This window comes from Benincasa hispida, chromosome 11 (genome assembly GCF_009727055.1).
Source record: "Benincasa hispida cultivar B227 chromosome 11, ASM972705v1, whole genome shotgun sequence".
Taxonomy (NCBI): Eukaryota; Viridiplantae; Streptophyta; class Magnoliopsida; order Cucurbitales; family Cucurbitaceae; genus Benincasa; species Benincasa hispida.
In genome coordinates, this window is record NC_052359.1 from 8,037,768 (window position 1) to 8,060,395 (window position 22,628).

Here is a 22,628-nt window from a genome sequence, read left to right on the forward strand (position 1 = left end):
AAAAATAGTGGGTGATTTAATAAAATTGAACAAAAGTTAAAAATTGCAAAAATTAAAATGCAGATACCTAAGTTATTAAATAGTTATTATTCTGCTCTCCGAATCATTCCAACGTGGATAAGGTCTCCAATAACTTCCATAAACAAAATGAATACATCAATAAAGTTATTAAATGTACAATCTCTACCATTAAGTGATTGGATTGTTGATCTACTTGAGTCGGCCTCTAGCTAGGTATATAAACTTAACTCCCTTCAAAATTCAACAGATAACAAGTACACAGATGCCTGGGCGTGTTGGTTTGGGTTTTGATGAGATATTGTAATTGATCTGTATAGCAATCCACATTTGCTAATAGCATAAAATAATGCTTCAAATCTACCACGGTAATGGTAGAAATCAAAGTTGTTCATCTATAAATAATGTAGAAGCCAAATTATACAAGAAAATGTATGTCCTGGGGCATTTCCTGAAGCTAATTATTGAATCTTATAAACATGGGACTGGGTACACATGTTACCGGAAGATGGTATTTTACAGTAAAGGAAAAATATCGATGAGAACTTAGAAGCAATGTTAGTGGTGGATGAAGAAGATGGCAGCTGCTCTGCTCGGGTCTCACTTGGCTTTTTTCTATTCGGGAAAAATCAAGTGGTAGATATAGAATAAAAGAATTGTTCCCTAAAGCTGAATATTTGACCAAGATGTTGAGTGTAAAGGTCTACCGCTTCCATCTGTGCTGTCTGCCACTCACTGCCTGATTCCTTCCCAGCAGTGCTCTTTCAAGAGTGGCTTCAAATTTTTTCCAACCTCCCATCTTCAATGATAGTAATATAAACCTACAAATTGGTTACCCAGTATTGTTCAGTTCTGCAGCTCTCTGTCTCATCATTTCCATCACAGCTGCTCTTCTCCGTGAGTCAGATTGCTGCTGCAGCCGCCTTAAGTGCTCTTTGAGATCTCTGGAGTACATTAAAAATTCAACCTCTCTAATCTCAGTTACCACACGGTTAATACATATATGCAACAAGGACGGATATTATTATTATTATACACAATATAAATAACTTCACGAATGCATAAAACCAAAAATGAAAAAGAAAATGATGTCAAAATTACCTGCAACGGGGCACGTGGCATTGAGATTCTTTGCAAGCTCGTGCATGTAGTTGGAGGAGGTACCACATTTTTTTGCAGAGAACACAACCACCAGATGCACGTGTTTTGCATTGTATCCCATGTCGAAAAAGCCCCTTCACCTTCCGACAGTTTGGATATTGACAAAGTGAAGAACGACATTGAGATGCATGCACCAGAAGATCCAGCATTTTCCTAAGCTGCAACATCAAACTAACAAAAGTAAGGCATATATAATGAAACAAAAAATTCATGATGCAAGACCACATTGAATAAAAGAAAAATGGAATGTAATATTTCAACGGTCAAGGTGATTGCCAAAAATTGAGATTAGAGGAATAATGAGTATCACAAACATTCTCAAATGACGGTACAAGTAGAAAACTGTACCACGGCCATGCTATACATATCACACAACATTGAGATATTGCAAATTTGTAAGATGGAGAGGCCTTGAAGTGGGCGGACCTCATTTCAACCCTACCCGAGCATTCTCTCACAAAGGGAAGATCCATGGATATGGCTACTCAATCAAACTCCAAATGGCACATTCTCCATCAGATCACTATTATCCAATATGAAGATCCAACTTGGATCAAATCACTCTTGGAGCTGCCATCCTTGGCTAGAGCTATTCGGGAAGATCAATACACAAACAAGATTAAATCACACAAAGCCATCAACACCAAAGACCTCCTTCAAAGACCATTCCCCTAGTTGGTGCTATAGTTATGATGAATATCAGTAGGCACCTTTTCATACATTGCTCGTTTGCCTGGAAATTTTGGAGCAGAGTTGATGAAACTTTTGGATGGTCTGATCTCCTCACCACTCTCCTTTTAGGCTAACCTTTTAGGAAAGCCAAAGCTTTTCATTATGATGGTCTGATCCCCTAGTTGGTGCTACAGTTATGATGAATATCAGAAGGCACCTTTTCATACATTGCTCGTTTGCCTGGAAATTTTGGAGCAGAGTTAATGAAACTTTTGGATGGTCTGATCTCCTCACCACTCTCCTTTTAGGCTAACCTTTTAGGAAAGCCAAAGCTTTGTTGTGGATGCACATATCTAGAGCCTACTTTTGGGTCCTTTGAAAGGAAAGAAATCAAAGAGCCTTTCTGGATAAAGAGTGTCTCTTTGAAGTGATCTTTGACCTTGTAATTTATTGCTTCCGTCTTACAATTGGGAAAGCTTTTTTGGCTTTTGTAATCCTCATGGATCTTGCATCCATGTTTCTTTTCCAAAAAAACAAATGTTCGACTCTGCTAGGAACATCATCAAATTTATCCTGTAAGCTGGAATCCTGCATCTCATCATAATATCCCCAGGCGAACTCTCTATTGTACCAGAGACAATTCAATAAGAAAATAAATCATTGTCCCTATATCAATGACAAAAAGCCAAAAAGAAGCCTGACTTTACAATAAGTACCCTCAAGATGTCATGAAGGTTATACAGATTAAATAATTTAGACCCCGTTCGATAACCATTTGGTTTTTTATTTTTTGTTTATGAAAATTAAGCCTATAGACACTACTTCCACCTCTAAATTTCTTTCTTTATCTACTTTTTATCAATTGGTTTAAAAAAACTAGGCCAAATTTTGAAAACTGGAAAAAGTAGCTTTTAAAATTTTATTTTTGTTTTTAAAATTTGACTAAGAATTCAACTTATACTTAATAAAGATGCAAACCATTGGAAGCAATGGAGAAGAAATAGGCTTAAATTTCAAAAACCAAAAACGAAAAATGAAATGGTTACCAAACGATGCCTTAAAGATTGAGACTACTCAAGAACAGGTGACACGGCTGCCAGACTATATTAGAGAAACTAAGTCAAGGAATTTGGATTTATTCAACTTAAGAAATGTGGAGAGAGAAGAAACTTTTAAAGAATCTGAAAAGATAGATTTCAATTTTTTTTTTCCTTCTCACTAATATAATGAAAAGGAATATGTTCCAACTCTGAGGAGAAAAAGGTAGATTTCAAATTGAATGCAGGTTAATGTTTTCAGTTGTTTGACCAGATACCCATTTTACAGTCGGCAATGCAATTGGAGTTTCTCGCAGTACATGAATAAGAAGCCCATAACAAAGAGATAATAACACGAAGCTTTTGCAGGGGAAGAAGGTAACCTTATGCCCTAAAGATCGAAAACAATGAATAGAATTGGAGTTTCTCTTTCCCCAGTTTCCTAAACAATGAATAGACCACGAATCTTTGGGTTGGATTTGCCAACCACCCTTTCCTTTCTTCTTTCTGATACACGTTTTTCTTATGATCTTATCCCTTTCCCTCAATAACCTTCCCAAGTAGGCCATTGACTTCAAACAAACAAAATAATGAATCAATGATCATAAGATTGTCTTTTATAAGAAACAGAGATGCGAAAGAGCCAAAAGAACAGCAATGATCATAATAGAAATAAATAATAACAATAAAATCACCCAACTAAAGACCAGGACAACAATCGAATTTTAGTCAAAACTCAAAGTACAGTAGGATATAGTAGGTATTAAAAAAAATCTAAAAGACCTGAACTATACATCCAGCACCTGCTAATTAAAACAACACAAACATTAAGAACAAGCCTTCATAGTATTGTGAAAAAGAACGAATCAAACAGCACTGAAATGCTTAGTTGTTCACTTCTTGATCAAATCATCTAATAAGATGAACATTTAGCTAATCATCACAAAATACTACTAAAAATAAAGTAATCATAAACTGAACATGAAGCATGACATTTTTCTTGTTCTACATTTAGTTTCTAGAAGTTGGGAAAAGATTGGGACTACTAAATGCATAGACGTTCTTTCCACAACATCAAGAAAACCTGAAGTGGCACATAGTTGAAAAGCCAACAAGAAGGATGTTGCATACCATAGAGCATGCAGGTTAGTTTAACATTAATAGAATATGCAGTAAAGTGCAGTGACAAGAATATGTCTAGATTAAGATAAAATGTCAAGAGTTAATGCAATAACAAGAAAATATCCACAAACCTGCAAGACACGTAGTTGCCGAGCTTCTTTATTTTGTGCATCTCGATCAACCATAGAAGGATGATTAGTCAACTTATGAGGATGGTCGATACCTCCATCTTTTTGGTAACAGGAATTACATACATCATAATCAGGGCAGACCTCACAACGCCAACCTTGACCAGTTTCTATATCCAGTTGACATAGATTGCAAGTTGTGACAAATGCCGGAGCAGTTGGATTATGAAGATGATAAAGGACCATCATTGAAGAATGCTTAGCTCGCCGAAGAGTATCATACTGATAATGATTTCCTTGACACAAACTCAAAAATGCTTGCCTTGTGTCAAAAAATTCACTCTCAAGAATCTCGTCTTTATCTTTGGTATCAACAGGTACGCCGTTGATTTCATCCTGCAGAGTTCATTTCAGCAAACTCATTAATTCCAAAGTAAAAATAAATAAACAGATGAAAGCTATATTAATGCTTTAAGACATTTTTGTGCCTTGATTGGACAGAATGAAATTTTTGTAGGTAACGGTTAAATCAACAAATATACAAAAATGGTGAATATCATGGAAATCAAAAACATACAGGATAGAGGGTGTGTTTTTCTCTTTGATTTATGGGATGTTTTTCTCTTTCTTCACGTTTTTGTTCTGCCTCATAGCACCTGCAACCAAACCATCATGTCAGGGAAAGCAAAAAGAAACACCATATTCAGATTATCCAGATCCACCACTACCATAATCAATAACCAAGTTAAGAACCACAAAAATTCAACTAAACAAAGGAAATAGATGTGAACTGGTATGGTTGGTTGGTGCTCTATCTTCCCATTTCTACTTTTAGTGCCTTGACTTTTAGAATGAAAAAATTCCTTGTTTCTTACATTATAAAAATGTAATTAAAAAAAAAAAAGGTCTCTTTTTTGTTGTCATTGAACGAAAGAAATCGGTGCATATTTAAAGATTCTTCTCAGTCACATTTTGAGTGCTTTGATTCAGCCCACTTAAAGTCTTCTTCATGGTTCTCATTATCTGAATGCTTTAAGAGCTACTCCATCCAACCCCTGAACATGAACTGGGAGAGTTTCATTGTTTCCTTTTAGTTGTTATCTCTTTCTTTGTACTTTTGGTTATTCTATTTTCTTCTTTTTAAAGGGGAAAAAACTTTAAAATGAAAAAGGTACAAAGAAAGAGAGAGCAACTAAAAAAGAAATAATGAAACTCTCCCATTCATGTTTGGTTATTCTATTTTCAGAATTTTCTTTTGCTTGATTTCTTTATATTTTAGAGGTCTCTTTTCATTCTCTTAATAAAAAAAAACTTAGTATCTTTTGTTTTTTTTCTTTAAAAAAATGAATAAACAACCGAACATCGTCCCATTGCTTTAATGAAAACAAAACTCCCAAAACAAATATATTCCCTAGTTTCCTTCAATAGTAGACATGACTTCCAATTCATATCGATATAAACATATATAAATATCTAGAAACAACTATCAACTACCAAGTAAATTACAAAACTATAAAAATTATACAATAATAATAGTAATAATAGATCGCAAAACTGCAGCGAATAGCTGGCAATGGACAAAGAAAACATCACCTTGCAGCATTCACCTGTTGGTTTTGAACGGAAAAAAAATGTAAAAGAACAATTATAAAGTTCATAAATTCAGGTTAATTGGCACTCACCAATTACTGTTGAACACAAGATTAAGAAAAAAAAAAATCCATAAAAATTGATGGCTTGAAAAATATACTACCTGTGGATGATTATAACTTTTTTCGCTTCAGAATTTTTTTCCCTTCTTTTGTAAGATACTTTTATGTGACATTCTTCTTTTGTAATATCACCCCGTCATATTATTATTGTTATTATTTATTTTGTAAAATAAGTAGTGGCTTTTAATGGAATTTCTCTACCAGACTTCCATGGGGGATATAATAATAATAACAACAACAACATGGGAAGTCACATGTATTTCCATAAAAACCATCAAATAAAGACTACTTTAAGTTCTTCAATTGATGGCTCTAAAAATAATTGTAAAATGATAAAATCTTGATCTTCGATTCAATAAAGAAATAAATATTAATACTAAAGATAAAATTGCATTTGTAATACAGAAATTAAAATTTAAAAAAAAAAATTTAAAAAAAAAAAAAGGTTCAGGTAAAGAAGAGGTTGATAATTATTGGTTTGGTGAAAGGAGAGAATGATTTAGGTTTACAAATGGATTTGTTTTTTTTACTGCTTATCAAATTAAAAGCAGAAATTGACTTCAATCTAGCCAAGGTGAAAAACCAGAAAAGAATCGAGAGATAATTCGTAGCACTTACTTATCACAAAGCTGAAAGTTTTTGCATTGATTGCAAACCCAACGACTTCCAGATACCATAAGAATACAACAGTGACTGCAAGCGTGCTGTAGATGAACCATGATAAAATCCTCCTTCATGGGAGAAATAGTTTCACCGAGCTGGAGAAATAACAGATATCAATTTGAGATAATAGGTTTGATACCATCTCAATGGAGCATCACAATTAAAATTGCACCCAAATAAATAATATATTGCAGAACAGAATATGCTATTTCATTTTATCTAAAACAGACAAAACTTTCTAATATATATACATACATGTAAAGTTGTAAGCACGACCCACTTCCATTAAATTGATTGCTTTATCTCCTTAAAAAAAATGTTTTTTATACTCGTAATTTTACAATTTGCAAAATTGAACTCTCTGCCAGCATAACATCTAATCATAAGAATGCGTTCATAATTAAAAGAATACAAAAACGTGTTCAGAAAAAAAAATGAAAACATGATACTACAAGGTGTGAAAGAGCAAATTAAAATTTGGCCTAAAGAAACACGGCCAACTGACCAAGGGCTGCCCAAATGTCAATAAACTTTTTTGGGACAAATTGCAAAAATCATCCTTGATGGTGGTAACAATCACCCTTAACTTTCAACTGTAAAAATTAAACTTTCAAGTGTACAAATTAAACCCTAAAGCTATAATAAATGTAAAAAAACCAACCCTTAAGGCTAAAACTCTCATAATAGATGTGAAAAGTAAATCCATTTTATTCAATATTTCTCTCTCTACCTTCCACCTCTCCCTCCCTTGGTCATTCCCTTCCTTCAGTTATCGTTTGTTCGGATACATAATCCATTAACATCATTTCAGTGGGATACTTTTAATGTAAGGGACTAGTTTGAAATAAGAAATTTGCTATATTTCTTTTAAGGTAACACGTCTCATTTATTTATAATATTCTTCAGATAAGCCACAGGATTAACAGGTTAATTTTTGGAGATGACTTTCAAGATGACATCAATCATCTTGACAGGTAGGCTTCTTTTTGTTTGTTTGAAGGCTTCCCTTGCCTTCAAGTAGAGAGAAAGTGGGTGACTGGAGGAAAGGGAATGACCCAGGGAGGGAGAGGTGGAAGGTAGAGAGAAAAATTAGAGAGAAGAAATATGAGAAAAATATCGAGTAACATGGATTTAATTTTCACATCTATGAGAGTTTGAGGGTTAATTTATACATTTGTCAAATCGTACCTGAAAGTTTAAGGGACATTTGATGCGTTGAGTTGGTTATTATAGTCCATGGCTATAATAGTCTATAGGTTATAATAATCTGTGTTTGGGGTGCAACCTATTTTAGTATGGGTTATAATAGTCTGTGTTTGGGATATAGACTATTTTAGTCTAGGTAGGAAATAGTAAACACTGTAACAAGAGGGAAAGAAATGATGAGTAAGAATAGAAAATAGTAAACACGATAACAAAGAGGGATTTGAAATAGTAACACTGTAGATAATTATAAGTTATAAATATTTGTAAATACCACTATTATATTTGGAGCCTCAATCATAAAGTGGCATTATAACCCACGCCACCAACTTAAGGGCCAAATACCCCCTTAAAGATACTGTTTCTATACTTCTAGAAATTTGAGGGTTTAATTTTTACAATTGAAATTTCAAAGGTATAATTGTAACCACCCCATACTTCGGGAGTGGATTTTGCAATTTGCCCAAAATTTTAAAAAGAAGAAATAGATACACTTGTCCAAAGATTTGACATAGTCAAATTCCATGCCAGTCCAAATTACATTTTGCTATTTATGATTAAAAATAATAATTATACTTAAACTATTAGGAGCGCATTTGGAATTCTATTAAATATGTTTTAACGCTTATCATTATCTTATTGCAGCATCAGATATAAAAATATGAAAAAAGAAAGTTCTAGAAAAGAGAGATTACTTTATGCATTAGTAGCAGATCCTTCGACGCATTACCAGAAAGATCAGATTGACCAGATGCTTTTAGAGCTCTCTTTGTTATTGTCTTTTTAGTCATTCCTTTTTTGTTCTGTTTTCTACCATCCTCTTCTTGGCGAAGTTGATAAATCAAATCCTCCGCAGCACCAGGCCAATAATCACCATCAAAATATGGCAGCCTCGCAGCTGTAACCTTGGCCTTACACTCACCAGTGGAGACAAAGAAATGATCATATAGATTAGTGAGATCCACAACAATTTTCTCCTTGGCAGCTTTTCTCAACATTGATAAATACCTGAAATTAACAACATGCCAAATAAGGAGTGAAAAAGGAATAGAATGCTGCTTATATCTGAAACTAGAGAAAATAGTAATAGTATCCATAAATGTTACCACTCCCGAAGTTTATCAGATTTTGGTGTTTTCTGGATTTCTGGATGACAGTATAATATATAATCTTCACCCTTCAATGGAGGACAGGCCCATATATAGCAGCTTGTGAAGCCCCGGATTTTGCAATATTCAAGATATCCTATCTGAAAAGATAAAAAATAGGGATATAACACATTAGTCCTTGTAGATAACTCAATAACAAAGAACATGACTAAAATCACTCACAGGTATATGAAATAATACTTTTTTAGATAAGAGTATTGAAATAATAAAACTGACCAGAATTTCATGGTAAACAAAAGTTCGGAGAGCCTCTCCAGTGTATGTCTTAATTTCAGGTCTGAAATACTTCACTGAATCAAGGTATGAGAGATAAACACGGCGCTGATTAGGAAACTGACACTCAGACCCAAATTCCTGAACATACATGCCAAATAGGCACACTTCTACACCTTCAATCTTCTGAAACAATAGAATTGCCTGCAAAATATTTTTAAAAAGATATCTTCAGATGACACTGACATCTAATTACCTAGCAACTCATGTTACACTAGAAGATTATATCTATATATCTAGAAATTAAAAAACACAATAGTCCCAATAATAGTCCATCGTGCTTCTTTTTTTGTACCTTGGATTTGTAAGGGAACTCAAACGGATAATTTTCTTCTTGAAAAATCTCTAGAAACCTTTGCTTAACTTCTAACTTTTTGTCGACAGAAGAAACAACTCTAATGACAAGCCCATCAGCTCCAGGAACCTAGCAACACCAATAGAACAAGTGAATTAAAGAAACTTAACATGTGCTGAAGTTCAAGTAGCAGTCAAAATAGATCATGTCTCTTGGTGATTTTCACAAGAAGATAGATTGTAGTTACAAAATGGAAAAATACAAAAATACAATACAAACCCCCCCCCCCACCAAGAAAAGGTTTGAAGATGATATTTTTTTTATGAGAAACATGAATTTGAAGATGGTAAAGAAATGTCAAATGGTTCCAATCATATTATCTTAATTTTAATAAAATGACGATACACACTTTGGTTACTGAGAAAATCAGAAAAATTATGCAGGGCACTTCACCTCAAGGCTCAAATCCAATAACAAAAAAGTGGAAAGAAGACTCCAAGAATAGCCCAGAATTTTAATGTCCTACAAGATTTCATCCAATCATATAGATTTGCCTTCAATTCTTGGAGTAAAGAATTTAGTTTTGACAGTGGTAACAAAAAAAAATTAAATAAATAAATAACAGGTTTTTTAATATCCATGAGTGTACCAGCTTATGCGCACCTCGATTAATCTTTGTTTAAATTTAAAAAAAAAAACAGTTTTGACCCTACAATATTTGTTTAAATAAAAAAATAACAGTTTTGACAACCGTTTTTTAAATAAAGAATGAAAAGAAATATTGTTAAATTTCCAGTATAATAATTGGCTTTAAAGTTCTTTCACTAATCTCTTACAGTTGTGTGTTGTTTTGTATTTTTTTTCTCTCTTCTTTTTCTTTTTTTTTTTTTTTTTTCTTCTTTGAAAAAGAACAAAAATTTCATTGAAATAATGGAAGGAGAAAATAGACTACTGCTCCAAAATATAAGATCTCCAAATAGAATATAAATAATGGAGATAAACACAACTAATGAAAAACACAGGCCAAAAAGAAGAAAACCTTCAACTTCAACGAAGAAGCACAACAACTTGGATCCAGAGCCCCATAAGAAACTAAGAGACTGACCAAACCAAAGTAACCCAGGCCAAACAAAGAGACACCTATTATTTTTCTTCTTTACTCCCTTTTGGAGTTAGTATCCTTGAACACTTATAATTTTTTATCATATCTACGAGAAGTTGTTACTGGTTCAAAAATTATAAGATGGGCTTCAACATCAGAATTATGTTTTTTTTTTTCCCTTTTTTTCCAAAATTCATAATTGTGCTTTTAACAATCTAAAATTGCAATAACCAAATTATTTCAAATATCCAGGAAGATAAATCATATCCACCTTATTATGTTGTTTTTTCCCCCCTAACTGTGACACACAGCCAAATTATCCACACCTTGACTAACTCACCCAACTAACCTAAACCTATGACATTTAGCATAGAAAAGTCCACAGTTATCTCATAATCTCTATAGGTAGCCACAATTGAACTCATAATCTCAAACACATTTAGGTTTACCACTTGTCCCTTTGATATGATGGTTTCCTTCATAACTTTTCAACGAGAAAAATATGACAAGATTCAGAACTAATAAACAATAAATACAAAAGAATTGGGAGGATAAGGCACCTTCGAAATCAAAGACTCCCATCTTCAATTGGTTTAAAGATAGAAGGAACACAAAGATAGAAGGAAACTATTAGGCTAGTGGTAAAAGAGAGACATAGTCTCAATTCTAAGAGGACAAGGGTTCAATCCATGGTGGCCACCTACCTAGGAATTAATTTCTTACGAGTTTCCTTGATACCCAAATTTTGTAAGGTCAGGCAGGTTGTTCCGTGAGATTAGTCGAGATGTGCGTAAGCTGACCGGGACACTCATGGTTATAAAAGAAATAGAAAGGTAGAAGGAATACAAAGACTAAGAGGAAAGACATGCCCTCATCCAAAGCCACAAGAGGTTCGAAATGGTATTCTATCATAAGGTACACAAAGCATAGTTACAATTTCTGTTCCTTTTTCTCATTTTACATAAGTTTATGATTCAAAAAATCATACTGAAGAGTGAAGACAGACAAGTAAAATAACTAACAAAATATGCTTCCCGACATTTTTACACGTCAGGATCGGTTATATGAAATTACCTCATCATAACTTTTCCCTTGAATCCTTGCCCTTTCCACTCTTTCCTGTTTCAATCTCCTAACCAACCGCTGCTCTATGTGATCACTAAGAATTGTTCTAGGCAATTCTTTGGCGCCAAGAACAGCACTTTGAGGTAATGGTATGCGCTCTCCTCTTTCAATTTCTTGAATGTAACAATTTGGACAGGTATACTCGGCTTGACCACCATCATTTCTTCGACCGTTAAAAAGAGCACAGATCTGATGTTGCCATGCTTCACATTTATCACATTGAACCCACTGAAAGAAAGCATCAGGCAGGTTGAATAAACTAAAAGATGAAGCATAAGAAAATTATCTAAAATCAACCACAGCTAACGCTCACTGCAAACAGAACATACCCATTCCTCAGTCTCTTCATCATTTTTCTTCTTCTCTAGCCTCGACTTGGGAATTGTAGTCCCATCAGCAACAATAACATCTCCACGAGCATCATTGTAACACGGAATACAAAAATAATGTCGTGTATCACCAGCACCTACTGTATGATACATTGCATTTCGTTTTATACGTGCACCACATGGCGTGCAATATATAGGTGGTGGCTCAAAAGTGAGTTTCTCAACTGCACACAATTGACAGGAATTCTCACTCATTGATTGTTCCATTGCTTGATTTTTCTCGGCCTTGGATTTGCTCTGGAGAAAAAGATAGTAAACAGAGAAGTTATGAGATCGAAAAGTGCACTGGATCCTGTCATCAGTTTAGCACCCATATACATACCATTTTTTGTACAAGAAAAAAAACTTAAATGAAGATGGACCATTTCTCAACAGCTAGGAACATATAATGGATACATGTCAATACAAAACAAATCTTTTGAAGAACCTAATGTACTCACATATATCCATTATAAGTTCCTAAAATGAACTACTTTATGTCTGACATAAAACATTTTTTTTATATCAATAAAATTTTATTTGCATTTTTATAAATATATTCTCTAACGTATCTCTATAAAAACAACACAAGACAAAACGTTGTTAACTAACCTGGCCAACCCACTGTCTGAGACTAATGATATGGTCTCTCACTTGTTCTGGAGTAAACAATTCAGTTAGTGAAACCCCTTTAATTTTTGGCTTCCCAGACTTGGTGGCCGCTGCATGCTCAGTGACATGCACTGAAGGATCTTGCATGCTTGACTCTGTCTCGTTCTCAATTTTAACATTCTCTTGCTTTGGTAAACTAGAAAACTCATCATATGTGACAAGGTCACCATCAGACCTTTGGCTGCAATTATTCTCTGCATTAGCCTCCTTCAAGTCACTATGGCTTTCAAGAGTAGAGCTCTGCAGCACATCCATTTTTACATCTACGAGCTCATGCTTAACAGCCATAGTATCATCGCCATGCTGATAACCCTGGCACTGCACATCCAATGACATGTGTCGTTCACTCATAGCAGAAGTTGAAACTGCCGAACTCTCACTCTCAGGAACAAGAGACTGAGAGGACTGCTCTATCTTCATCCGTTTAAGAGAAGATTGCAGATCTTTTGAAGTTTCAGTAGCCTGAAGAGTTTTCAAAATATATCTAGTGGAATTATCTGGAGTATCACAGGATTTAGGGAATCCATTGGTTAACTTTTGCAAACTTGGATCAGATGCATTGTGGGCACGCACGCTTTTTCGGCTCTGGATATAGTCTCGGACAGGAATACAAACAGGACAGTTTAGATCCCTACATCTCTTATGATGATGAAGCAATAACTTGGTAGGCTGGCAACGGGGATATGTGCATTTAGAAGAATTGCATCTATCGAGATGTTGCCACAATTTCTGAGCAGTGACACAATTCCGTTCTGGACATTTCCCTTCAGGAGCTACACAGCGACGGGCATGTCGCAAGAATAGAAGCCATCTCTGCTGATTTATAAATTGGCGTGCACTATTGTTGTTCTGGCAGGTGGCACTAAGGGGATTAGGAGGCTCAGATTTGGTTCTAGTAACAAAGGAGTGCCCAATTGTTGATCCTTCCGTAGGTAAATTATCACCCTGCACTATATCATGACCAGATACCTTTTTACGGAAATCATGTTGAACATTTTGCTCATGAACAATGCTCCCTTGCCTGTGATTTCTATCTTGTGATTGAGGATGCCATTGACCCTGCAAAGTTGCATCTGATAGAGCTCCGGCTGGACTGCTAAAACGATTTTGAGAATTTGAATTTAATAGATGTGGATGCAAAAATTGCTGCATCTGTTGAGAGCTTTGAGAAAGTGGGGAGCAAATATCATTCTGGCTAGATGAAACAGAAAGATATTGAGCATTCCTCACACAGTCTTCACTAGAATTCTGATGAAATTGGTCATGCGTCTCAGGCAGTGGGAAATGTTCAGTAACTTGTGGCTGAAAAAGCCCACTATGATGCTCCCCACCAGGTTCCTGCTTCACATGACTGCCTAGGTTGGACGCTAATTGAACCTGATTAATAGGATCATTATTTAATAGATGCTGCTGAGATTGAATTTGTTGTTTCTGGACACTTGATGGTTGAAGAAATGGTTGTTGTGGTTGAAATTGGTGATGTTGTTGAAAGTGCTGCTGGGTATGAGAATCAATGATGTTTTCCTTGGAAGATAGTGGAGGTTGAAAATTCATCTTATCTGACCCATCAACAATTAGGGGGGAGTGAGTCCCCTGTTGGGTTGCATGAAAATTTGACTGGTTATTGGAGAAAGGTGAACTGGTTTTAGACATAGATGGTAAATTTGCCGGGTTCAAATTGTGAGCAGTCACCATTGATGTTGCAGAGCCATAAAGGTTTTCCGACCCAAAAGAATCAGTAGTATTCATTCCATATCCATCACCTGCCAAAAGAAATTGATTGTTATTACAAATCAGGTAATGAAGTGATATTTCATCAAGAACTGCCAGACAAAAAAGGCTGGAGCCATAAAAGATAGAGAGAGTTAATACCTTGCACCAATGATTTCTCATTCTGATCAAAAGATTGTTGTACAGGTTTGGTTAAATTACCATAAGTCGAGACAGTCAAATAGCCCTCCGAGGTGCTAGATTCTTTCAAAAGTTGTACATTACCACCTAGTAATCCTAAGCTACCATTTACAGGTCCATTTGTAAGCCCATAAGATTTCTGCTGTAACCCAGACCTTATTCCACTACCCATTTGGCTACCAAGATGGTGTAATATACGACTGTTCTGACCGCCAATATGTTGCTTTTGCAATTGCACTTGAGACAACCCTGTAGGTTCAACACTAGGAAGCCCACTACCATTACTAGAATTGTCCCTGCTCACATAAGACTGATTGCTGCTTACATGGTTAATATTATTACTGAAACCAGGTGTAGGAATCATTTGACTAACAATTCTCTGTGCACCAGTAGATGGTATAACTCCACCAGAACCAACCGAAAAATTAGGAGACTGTTGATATCCACTGGACATAGAACCTGCAAAGGAAGATATAATAACATTTTTCATAAAAGCAAAACTTTTCGCATGGGGAAGGTATTTAATAGTGGAAGGTACCTTCAGCTCTGTTGAAGGAACCACCATTTATTCCTGGCATGATGTTTCCTGTGCTAGCAGTCATAGGTGCTAAGGTAGCGCTAGCAGAAATAATAGAATCATCAGAAGATGCAACCATCATTTTGGAATTCCCACTGTGAGCCATACCAGGAGTCGGAATCATCTGACTCATTGCAGAAGAAGAACTAACCACCTGCTGATATTGCTGGTTCTGATTATTCAGGGGCAAACGCTTGATCAAACTATGCAGACGACTCTCCAGAGTATCCAGATTCATATAGTCATCCTGTCTCATATTATCATAACGGCAAAGTTTATTCACAGAAGAATATATGAACTCCAAAGTTATTTAGAACCACAGTAAGTAAAAAGTTAACATGCTTGTTTATCTCAGACATAAAAGATAAAACCACATAAGAGGTGGTCTCTCCATTTCTGCAGTATTTTAGTGGTAATTTGTTTACTATGGGGGTAAGGGTGGAGACCTTTCCAAGAGCAGTTTTAAAAAGACCCTCCTCTAAGCGCTTCACGATATCCTTGAACTTCACCCTCTGTATGTCATCAATGGGTCGTTGATTCCGCTGTAATAAAATCTCAAAACTGAAAAGCAGAAATATAAAAATTTGTTAGGCAATAGCAAAATATTCTCGAACAATAGTCTCATAGAAAATTAAGGCATAAAAGTCCTACCAATCAAAAACTAGAATCTACAGTCAAATAAACTTGAAAGCCAATCAAGTAAAAACTAAAAAAAGAACAGAATGTCAACAAAAAGAGAAGTCAGCAATGTTTGCAAGACGCAAGGCATAAATAAGTTGATAACAATGCCTATCAAAATTCAGTCTAGATTAGCTGCGTGATTGCTAACACAAATAATAAGACACACATGCAAACAAGTGAATAATGATGATAAGGATAATAGGAATAAAAAAAATGTTAAAGAAGAAAAAAAATCATCAAATTTGGTTTACGCTACAATATAATTTCTCCAAAACATAACTTACGCTATAACATAATATAAAAGGAAAATCTTAATTATTAACAAGAAAACAAGTAAATGATGAACTGGCCCAAGAAACACTTGTTTCCCACAAGTGGTAACAGCTACCCCCAGCCACACAACGAAGTCTAGGAAGAGAAAAAATCTACACATCTACACATGTACATCCTTCAGAATTATCTGAAAAAATCCTGAACCTTATCTCTAAAAAAATATCGAAAAAGAAAAACTTCGGAGTCAAATGATTTCATAATGATTAAGAAATATCCTTGTCGCAAATTGGAGACAGCTTTTGTATTTCCTTTGAACGGAACCCAATTTGTATCTATTTGGATTATTTCATTCATCAATAAAGTCATTTCTTATCTAAAAAAAAAAAAAACTATAATGCTTAAGAGATACAACATGAAAATTTGGACAAGGTAAACGTATGAATCTTAACTCAATAAAAGGAAAATCAGAGATTGAGGAACAAAGATGTCAGAATATAATAGGAATGAAGATCATCCCGTTACAAATGGCCCACTTACACAAACTTTCTTGCTGGTTTTATTTTTAGTTAGAACCTCATTAAACAAACTTTACATGCAGGACTTTTAAAAAGGGGAATAAAGTAATTAGCATCAAAAACAAGAGATAATTCCCGAACATACAAATAAGTACATAAAAGATCAAGCTGTTTCATAGATTTTCAGGCCCTCACAGGACATTATCTGGGTATATAAGAAAAGTTTTAGGATCCATTCCCTTATTATAGTAGAGCATTTACAAACAAGTTAAATATTAAATCTATGAGTCAATAGGTTTTTCAGAAGCCATGCGAAGTACGGGAAATGCGTAGTTATGCAACAGAAAGAGGCACAAAAACAAAAGAGAGAGGGCCTGAGGGCCTGAAGTCTTCATCAAAGATAGATAAATATATAATGATAAGTCTTACATTTTCTCTTGTATGAAGACACGCGCTTTATAGACTTCAGAGTCCATATTGAACATATCACGTGGAAGGCCACCTCTCCAAACAACTCCACCTCTCCGGACAACTCCACACCAGCTTTATCAGGCACCTGCCCAGATATCTGACAAAAAAAAAGTATGGATGTACGTTCATTTTCCTTATCTTAGCAAGTTATGAACTTCCTCTAACAACCATAGAGCATAACTCGGACAAGGTAGGGAAAATACCACACAATAATCATTCAGTCAGTGTAACTGATGCATAATTTTAAAACCAAATAAAAAGACTTCTCTTTTAGACGAAATTAGAAGACGTAAGTGCTCAAGATGATATCGCGTTGTTCCTATTCGGGGCAAAAAAAGATGAAATTGAAAAAGACCAATAACAAACCGAGAATATATTGCGCGGAGATATATAACACGGAGCGGAGCGCAACTTGGAAGTGCTACAGTTTTTCACTCCGGAAGTGCAATAAAATGTCAACTGATGAGAAGACATGACTAAAAGTAGAGTAGTATAGATATATCACAAAAATAAATTCTAAAAACAAATGGGAGGACGGAAGTATGGTCCCCAGAAGACTCTATGCATAGGTTTCGGATAACAAAAATGCACTCTCTGTTTCCTGCTTAGTAGGAACCAAAGATATACCATAGCAGACGGAAAATTGAAGAGCGCAACAAAAAGGACCTGATAAATTTGTTCAATTGTTCCAAATTTCCTCTTCTCCTTTAGATTGTGCTTTGCTTACTAATGAGTATCACCCGCAGATCAGACAAACTGCCCGCTACAATCGAAGAATCAATCACATAAGAATGGAGGCTTACCGTCAGACATCTGATTTCTAATCCATGGATGAATCGATCAGCAGCTTCACATTAGATTGGGGTAAACACAGAGCGCGATTCTCAATTGTAGCCTTGTAGGGTAAAGAATCGTTATATTCTTACTTACACAAGTCGATCATAAAATCGATCTGCAGGGAGAGTTTAGGGTAAAGAAAGATGGCAAAGAACGAGAGATTAAGGCCTTTTCTTCTTTTCTTCTCTTTTTTTCTCCTTTTTTTTTTTTTCCCCCTCTCTCGGGTAATACTGCAGAACGAGCGAGCGAGCGAGCAGGCAAACTTCGCTCGTGTTTTTGCACGTTTCTTTTCTTTTTTATTCTTCTTTTTCTTTACTTATTTATTATTTATTTATTTCTAATTTATTTCTTTTATTAAGGTAGGCTATTTTCCATAACATAATTTAAATTAAATTATACAAAAATATCCCTCAACTTTATACTTTGTATCAAAAATACCTTAATCTTTTAAAAATTTCAAAAATACACTTAAATTTCTAAAATAAATTTAAAAATACCTTACCATTAATTTTGGATGAAAACTGTTGGTATTTTGGGTCAAAATACCCTTAAACTTTTTTAAAAAATCAAAAAAAAATATCATTATTGTTATATAAACAAAAAAACATTAACACTATCTTCCTTCTCTATTTTTCATCTTTTTCTCTCGTCATTTCTTCGATACCCTCTTACTCCCGTTTTTATTAATCACTTGACATTTGTTTATCTAAAATAAATAAATAAATACGCACACTTCAATTAAGGTATATGAATTGTAATAAGAAGATGAAGAATAAAGGAAGCACCGAAATATTTTAAGACTCAAATGTTTTAACAAAGTTATACAGGTTCGTAATCAAGTGTGTGCTAACAGACGAATACATTTTTTTGTTTGACTATTTACTGTTTTAGTATGTTTTAAGGAGAGATTTTGATTTTGGAATTTTGTAAGATTTTGTATTTTAACTTAAAATTTTGGTTGCCGAGAAGATTGGTATAAGCTGAGTATTGAAAAGTTAATAGAAAAATGAGAATATTTGTATGAAAAGAAATGAGGATATATGTATTATTTGTTTTAAAATTGGTTCTTTTCGAACTTAAGAAAACTTCAAACAAATTGATCACCATATTAATAGTAGGAGCATTATTAAAACTTCTTTTTTTAAAAAATTTTAAAGTTATTTTTGCAACAAGATATTAAATGTTTTTTTGTTCATGTACTAATATGAAGATATTTTTTTAACTTTTTTTAAGTTAGGGGTATTTTCAAAACTTTTGAACGTTTAGGAGTATTTTTAAACTTTTTTAAAGTTCGTGGGTATCTTTTAAACAAAACTTTGACGGTTTTCATCTAAAACTAATGGCAAGAGCATTGGTGAACTCTTTTTAAAAGTTGGAGGATTTTTTTGAAACTTTTGAAAGTTCAAAGATATTTTGTACGCAAAATACAAAGTTTAGGGGAAATTGTCCAAAATAACCCCCTTTAGTTTTCACATTTCAAGAATAGCAAGCTTTTTGAAATCTTGTAGAATTGGTTTTTCTCGGACCTGAACAAATTATCCAGTCATGTAAAAGGACAAAAATACCCCTAATTCTAAAAAAACCCTTTCATATACACAGAAACCCTTCAGATAATCCAGCTCCTCAACTTGCCTGAGATATCCCTACTTTCTCTATGAAAATTTCCCTTTTTGTTGGGTTTTATATCATCAACTCATGGTTTATAAACAATAAACTTATTATGTTTATCAATAAAGATGTTATCGAGACTTATTCAATAAAGTTATTATTGAATGTATGAATTACTCATTTCGTTTTAGAAAAGAACCTAAATCCAATAAACTAAAGATCCATGGTTATTATATGAAATCTTGAACTTTATGTGGCGACATAAAAATTGATCAAGTTCGAGTAAATAGCCAAAACGGTCTATGATATATGAATAAGGTTGGGTGTCTTATTCTGGCAACACTATTGGATACGCCCACTCTGTAGTTGTTATAATTTGTTGTAAAGTGCTACAAACGAAGTGATCTTAATTCGTTCATATAGTGACATGAGGGGTGGGGGCATCCTATGCAATAAGTTTGCACGAGATCGAACCAAGAAATAAGTCATGTTTACTTTATAACGTTGTTTACTGTTTAAGACTGACTATTTTAAAGCGATGACCTAGGTAACTTGACCTTAATCTTGAGCTAATTATGAACTCCTATTTATTCGGGATTATCTTCCATTTGCATGGGTGAGGGTTAGCTTAACAGCACCGGCTCAATAAGCCTTCCGATTCAGGGGTAAGACCTGGTAGATAGTTGGGGACATAGGGTACAAGACGAAATTCACTCCTACTCACTTTTAGGGATAGTATAGAGGTTGTTCCCTTAAGTATTGACTCAAAGTCTTGAACAAGGAGCCACAACCTCTCATTGGCCTGAAAGAGACTCAGTTTAGTGATTGGATCACAAACCAATTATTCATTAGAGAATCAGTGAGACTTAAGGAGAAAGATTTAATCTTGAGGGTAAAACTGTTAGAATATACCATCATGCAACGGAAGTGACCATAATCTATAAGCACTCTAATTCATTAATTTTGGCAGAAACGGAAGCATGCTTCAACAGAAATAAATGAGTGTCATGACATACCTTTGTAGAACTTCCTCTAAGCTTGAATCCAGCTGCAATTCTCCCCTGAATCTTATTGTAAACCACCCCAATATCTTCCCTACCATCCTCTTGGTGCTCTAGATTGAGTAGTGAGACTCAAAGTAAGCCTGAATTAAGGGAATTAAGAGACAAGCTCACAACTGCAACCCAAATGAAGACACCTTTCTTCACTTGAATTTTTCAGAGAAATTCTTTCGGTTACTCTACCTCAAAACACTTCAATCTCTTCAATATATTGCAGACCATCATGCAAAGAGATTTTCTACATGAGATACAGCTCATGTTTGGAGTTAATGAAGCTTGAAAATGTGGGTTGTTAGTGAACTACTTGGAAAAAGACAATGGAGAAAATCAATTTTCCATTATGTGTTTTTTTCTTTCTTTTTCAATTTTGATAAATATTGATTTCACAGATAAATTCTTTTAATAAAATTGAAAATAATATTAATTTTACAAAATTAATTTCATAAATTAATTTTCTTAATAAAATTAATAAATAATTATTTGAACAATTTAAATAATTTTAATTCATTTAATATCAAATATTAAATTAATTTTACACAATTCAATCTTCAAATATTTAAATCATATTTAAATATTATTTCTCCAATTTCATTTAATTATAGTTTGAACACTTCAAATTAACTTATCACACTACTCTAGAGCTAATCCACTTACGAGCTAGTAGGGGGACCTCGCGGACCTACAGATCATGGAATCCAACGATCCGAGATTAATCGGCTAAACTCATTAGACCGATCTAACCCCCATTCGTTAATTAATGGGTGATTCCACTGAGGCCCATAATTGAACTCCCCTCATTGTAGATATATCATGTCCACTGGATATAACCATGATTAGTAAGTTAACCATTCATAGGTTGTTCATAATAACGGTTGGGCCGAATCTCTATTTTACCCCCGAAATTACTTCTTGTTCCTTAAGTCTCACTGATCCCCTAATGAATAATTGATTTGTGATCCAATCAACAAATCGAATCCCTCTCGTGCCAATGAGAGGGCGAGGCCTCTTGTTCAAGACCCATAATTAACAGTTGAAATGAACAACCTTTCTACTAACCCTCGTCGAGTAGGAGTGAATTCCGTCTTGCACCCTATGTCCCAGCTATTCATCTGATCTTATCCCCAAAATGGGAGGTTTATTGAGTAAAGACAGTTGGTCTACTCTCATCGTTTGCAGATCAAAAGATAATCCCAAACAAATAGGAGTTTATAGTTAGCTCAGGATTAAGGTCAAGTTACCTAGGTCATCACTTTGAAATAGTCAGTCTTAAACTGTAAACAGTGTTATAAAGTAAGAGTGACTAGTTTTGTGGTCTGATCTTGCACAGAACACCCCCACTCCTCATGTTCCAACATGAACGAATTAGGATCACTTCGTTTGTAGCACTTTACAACTCTTTGTAACAATTACAGAGTATGCCACATCCAATAGTATTATCAGAATAAGGCACCCAACCTTATTCATATACTATAGATCATTTTGACTATTTACTCGAACCTGATCCACTTGTATGTCTCCACATAAAATTCAAGTACTCGCGTACTAATCAAGGGACTTAGATTTATTGGATTTCTAAAAAACAATATATTCAATAACAACTTATTGAATTTTGAGAATGAGTTCTATTATTTACAAACCACGAGTTTTAGGACATAACCCTAACAAACTCCTATTTGGACTAAAACTCTAGTGGTAACTTATATATCCGATATATAAGACTGAGTTTCCAAGTTTTATAGATAAATATAATAAACTAGGGCATCCTATACCCATGGTTTACCATTCGGTATCCCATACCCGATATTTCTCCCACTTGCCCTAGGTTATTAACCTCTGATATTTCTAGTCTTACTAGATGATTCTCAGACACTTTAGCTGACAGAATCATTGTAAACATATTAGTGTACAACAGGTTTTTATTAAACTATATGAAGAATGCATCTAATTATTAATAATGGCCAGGAAGCACACTAT

The 22,628-nt window shown here is 34.4% G+C and overlaps 1 protein-coding gene across 2 annotated transcripts; it reads right to left on the reverse strand.

Annotated features, from left to right (window-relative positions):
- Positions 1-360: 360 nt before the first annotated feature.
- Positions 361-18,228, reverse strand: LOC120091111 (histone acetyltransferase HAC1). Of its 2 annotated transcripts, none has more exons than XM_039048950.1 (17): positions 17,952-18,228; positions 17,107-17,245; positions 15,655-15,769; positions 15,170-15,455; positions 14,593-15,090; positions 12,661-14,483; positions 12,010-12,306; positions 11,630-11,908; positions 9,454-9,582; positions 9,102-9,302; positions 8,823-8,965; positions 8,412-8,724; positions 6,469-6,608; positions 4,716-4,794; positions 4,142-4,534; positions 1,120-1,337; positions 361-962 (listed from the first exon to the last, which is right to left on the reverse strand). In XM_039048950.1, the coding sequence occupies exons 2-17, from the start codon at positions 17,160-17,162 to the stop codon at positions 851-853; spliced, it is 5,082 nt and encodes a 1,693-aa protein (XP_038904878.1). In that variant the 5' UTR covers positions 17,163-17,245; positions 17,952-18,228; the 3' UTR covers positions 361-850. The 2 variants fall into 2 exon arrangements, with proteins under 2 accessions (XP_038904878.1, XP_038904879.1); XM_039048951.1 differs by having other exon boundaries at positions 17,815-17,953.
- Positions 18,229-22,628: the final 4,400 nt, after the last annotated feature.

Coding starts and splice junctions, on each gene's coding strand:
- LOC120091111 (XM_039048950.1), bottom strand. CDS start 17,162: ATGTTCAATATGGACTCTGAAGTCTATAAAGCGCGTGTCTTCATACAA. Junction 15,456..15,654: donor TTAAAACTGCTCTTGGAAAG/GTCTCCACCCTT, acceptor AATATGAGACAG/GATGACTATATGAATCTGGA. Junction 12,307..12,660: donor TCAGACAGTGGGTTGGCCAG/GTTAGTTAACAA, acceptor CTTTTTCTCCAG/AGCAAATCCAAGGCCGAGAA.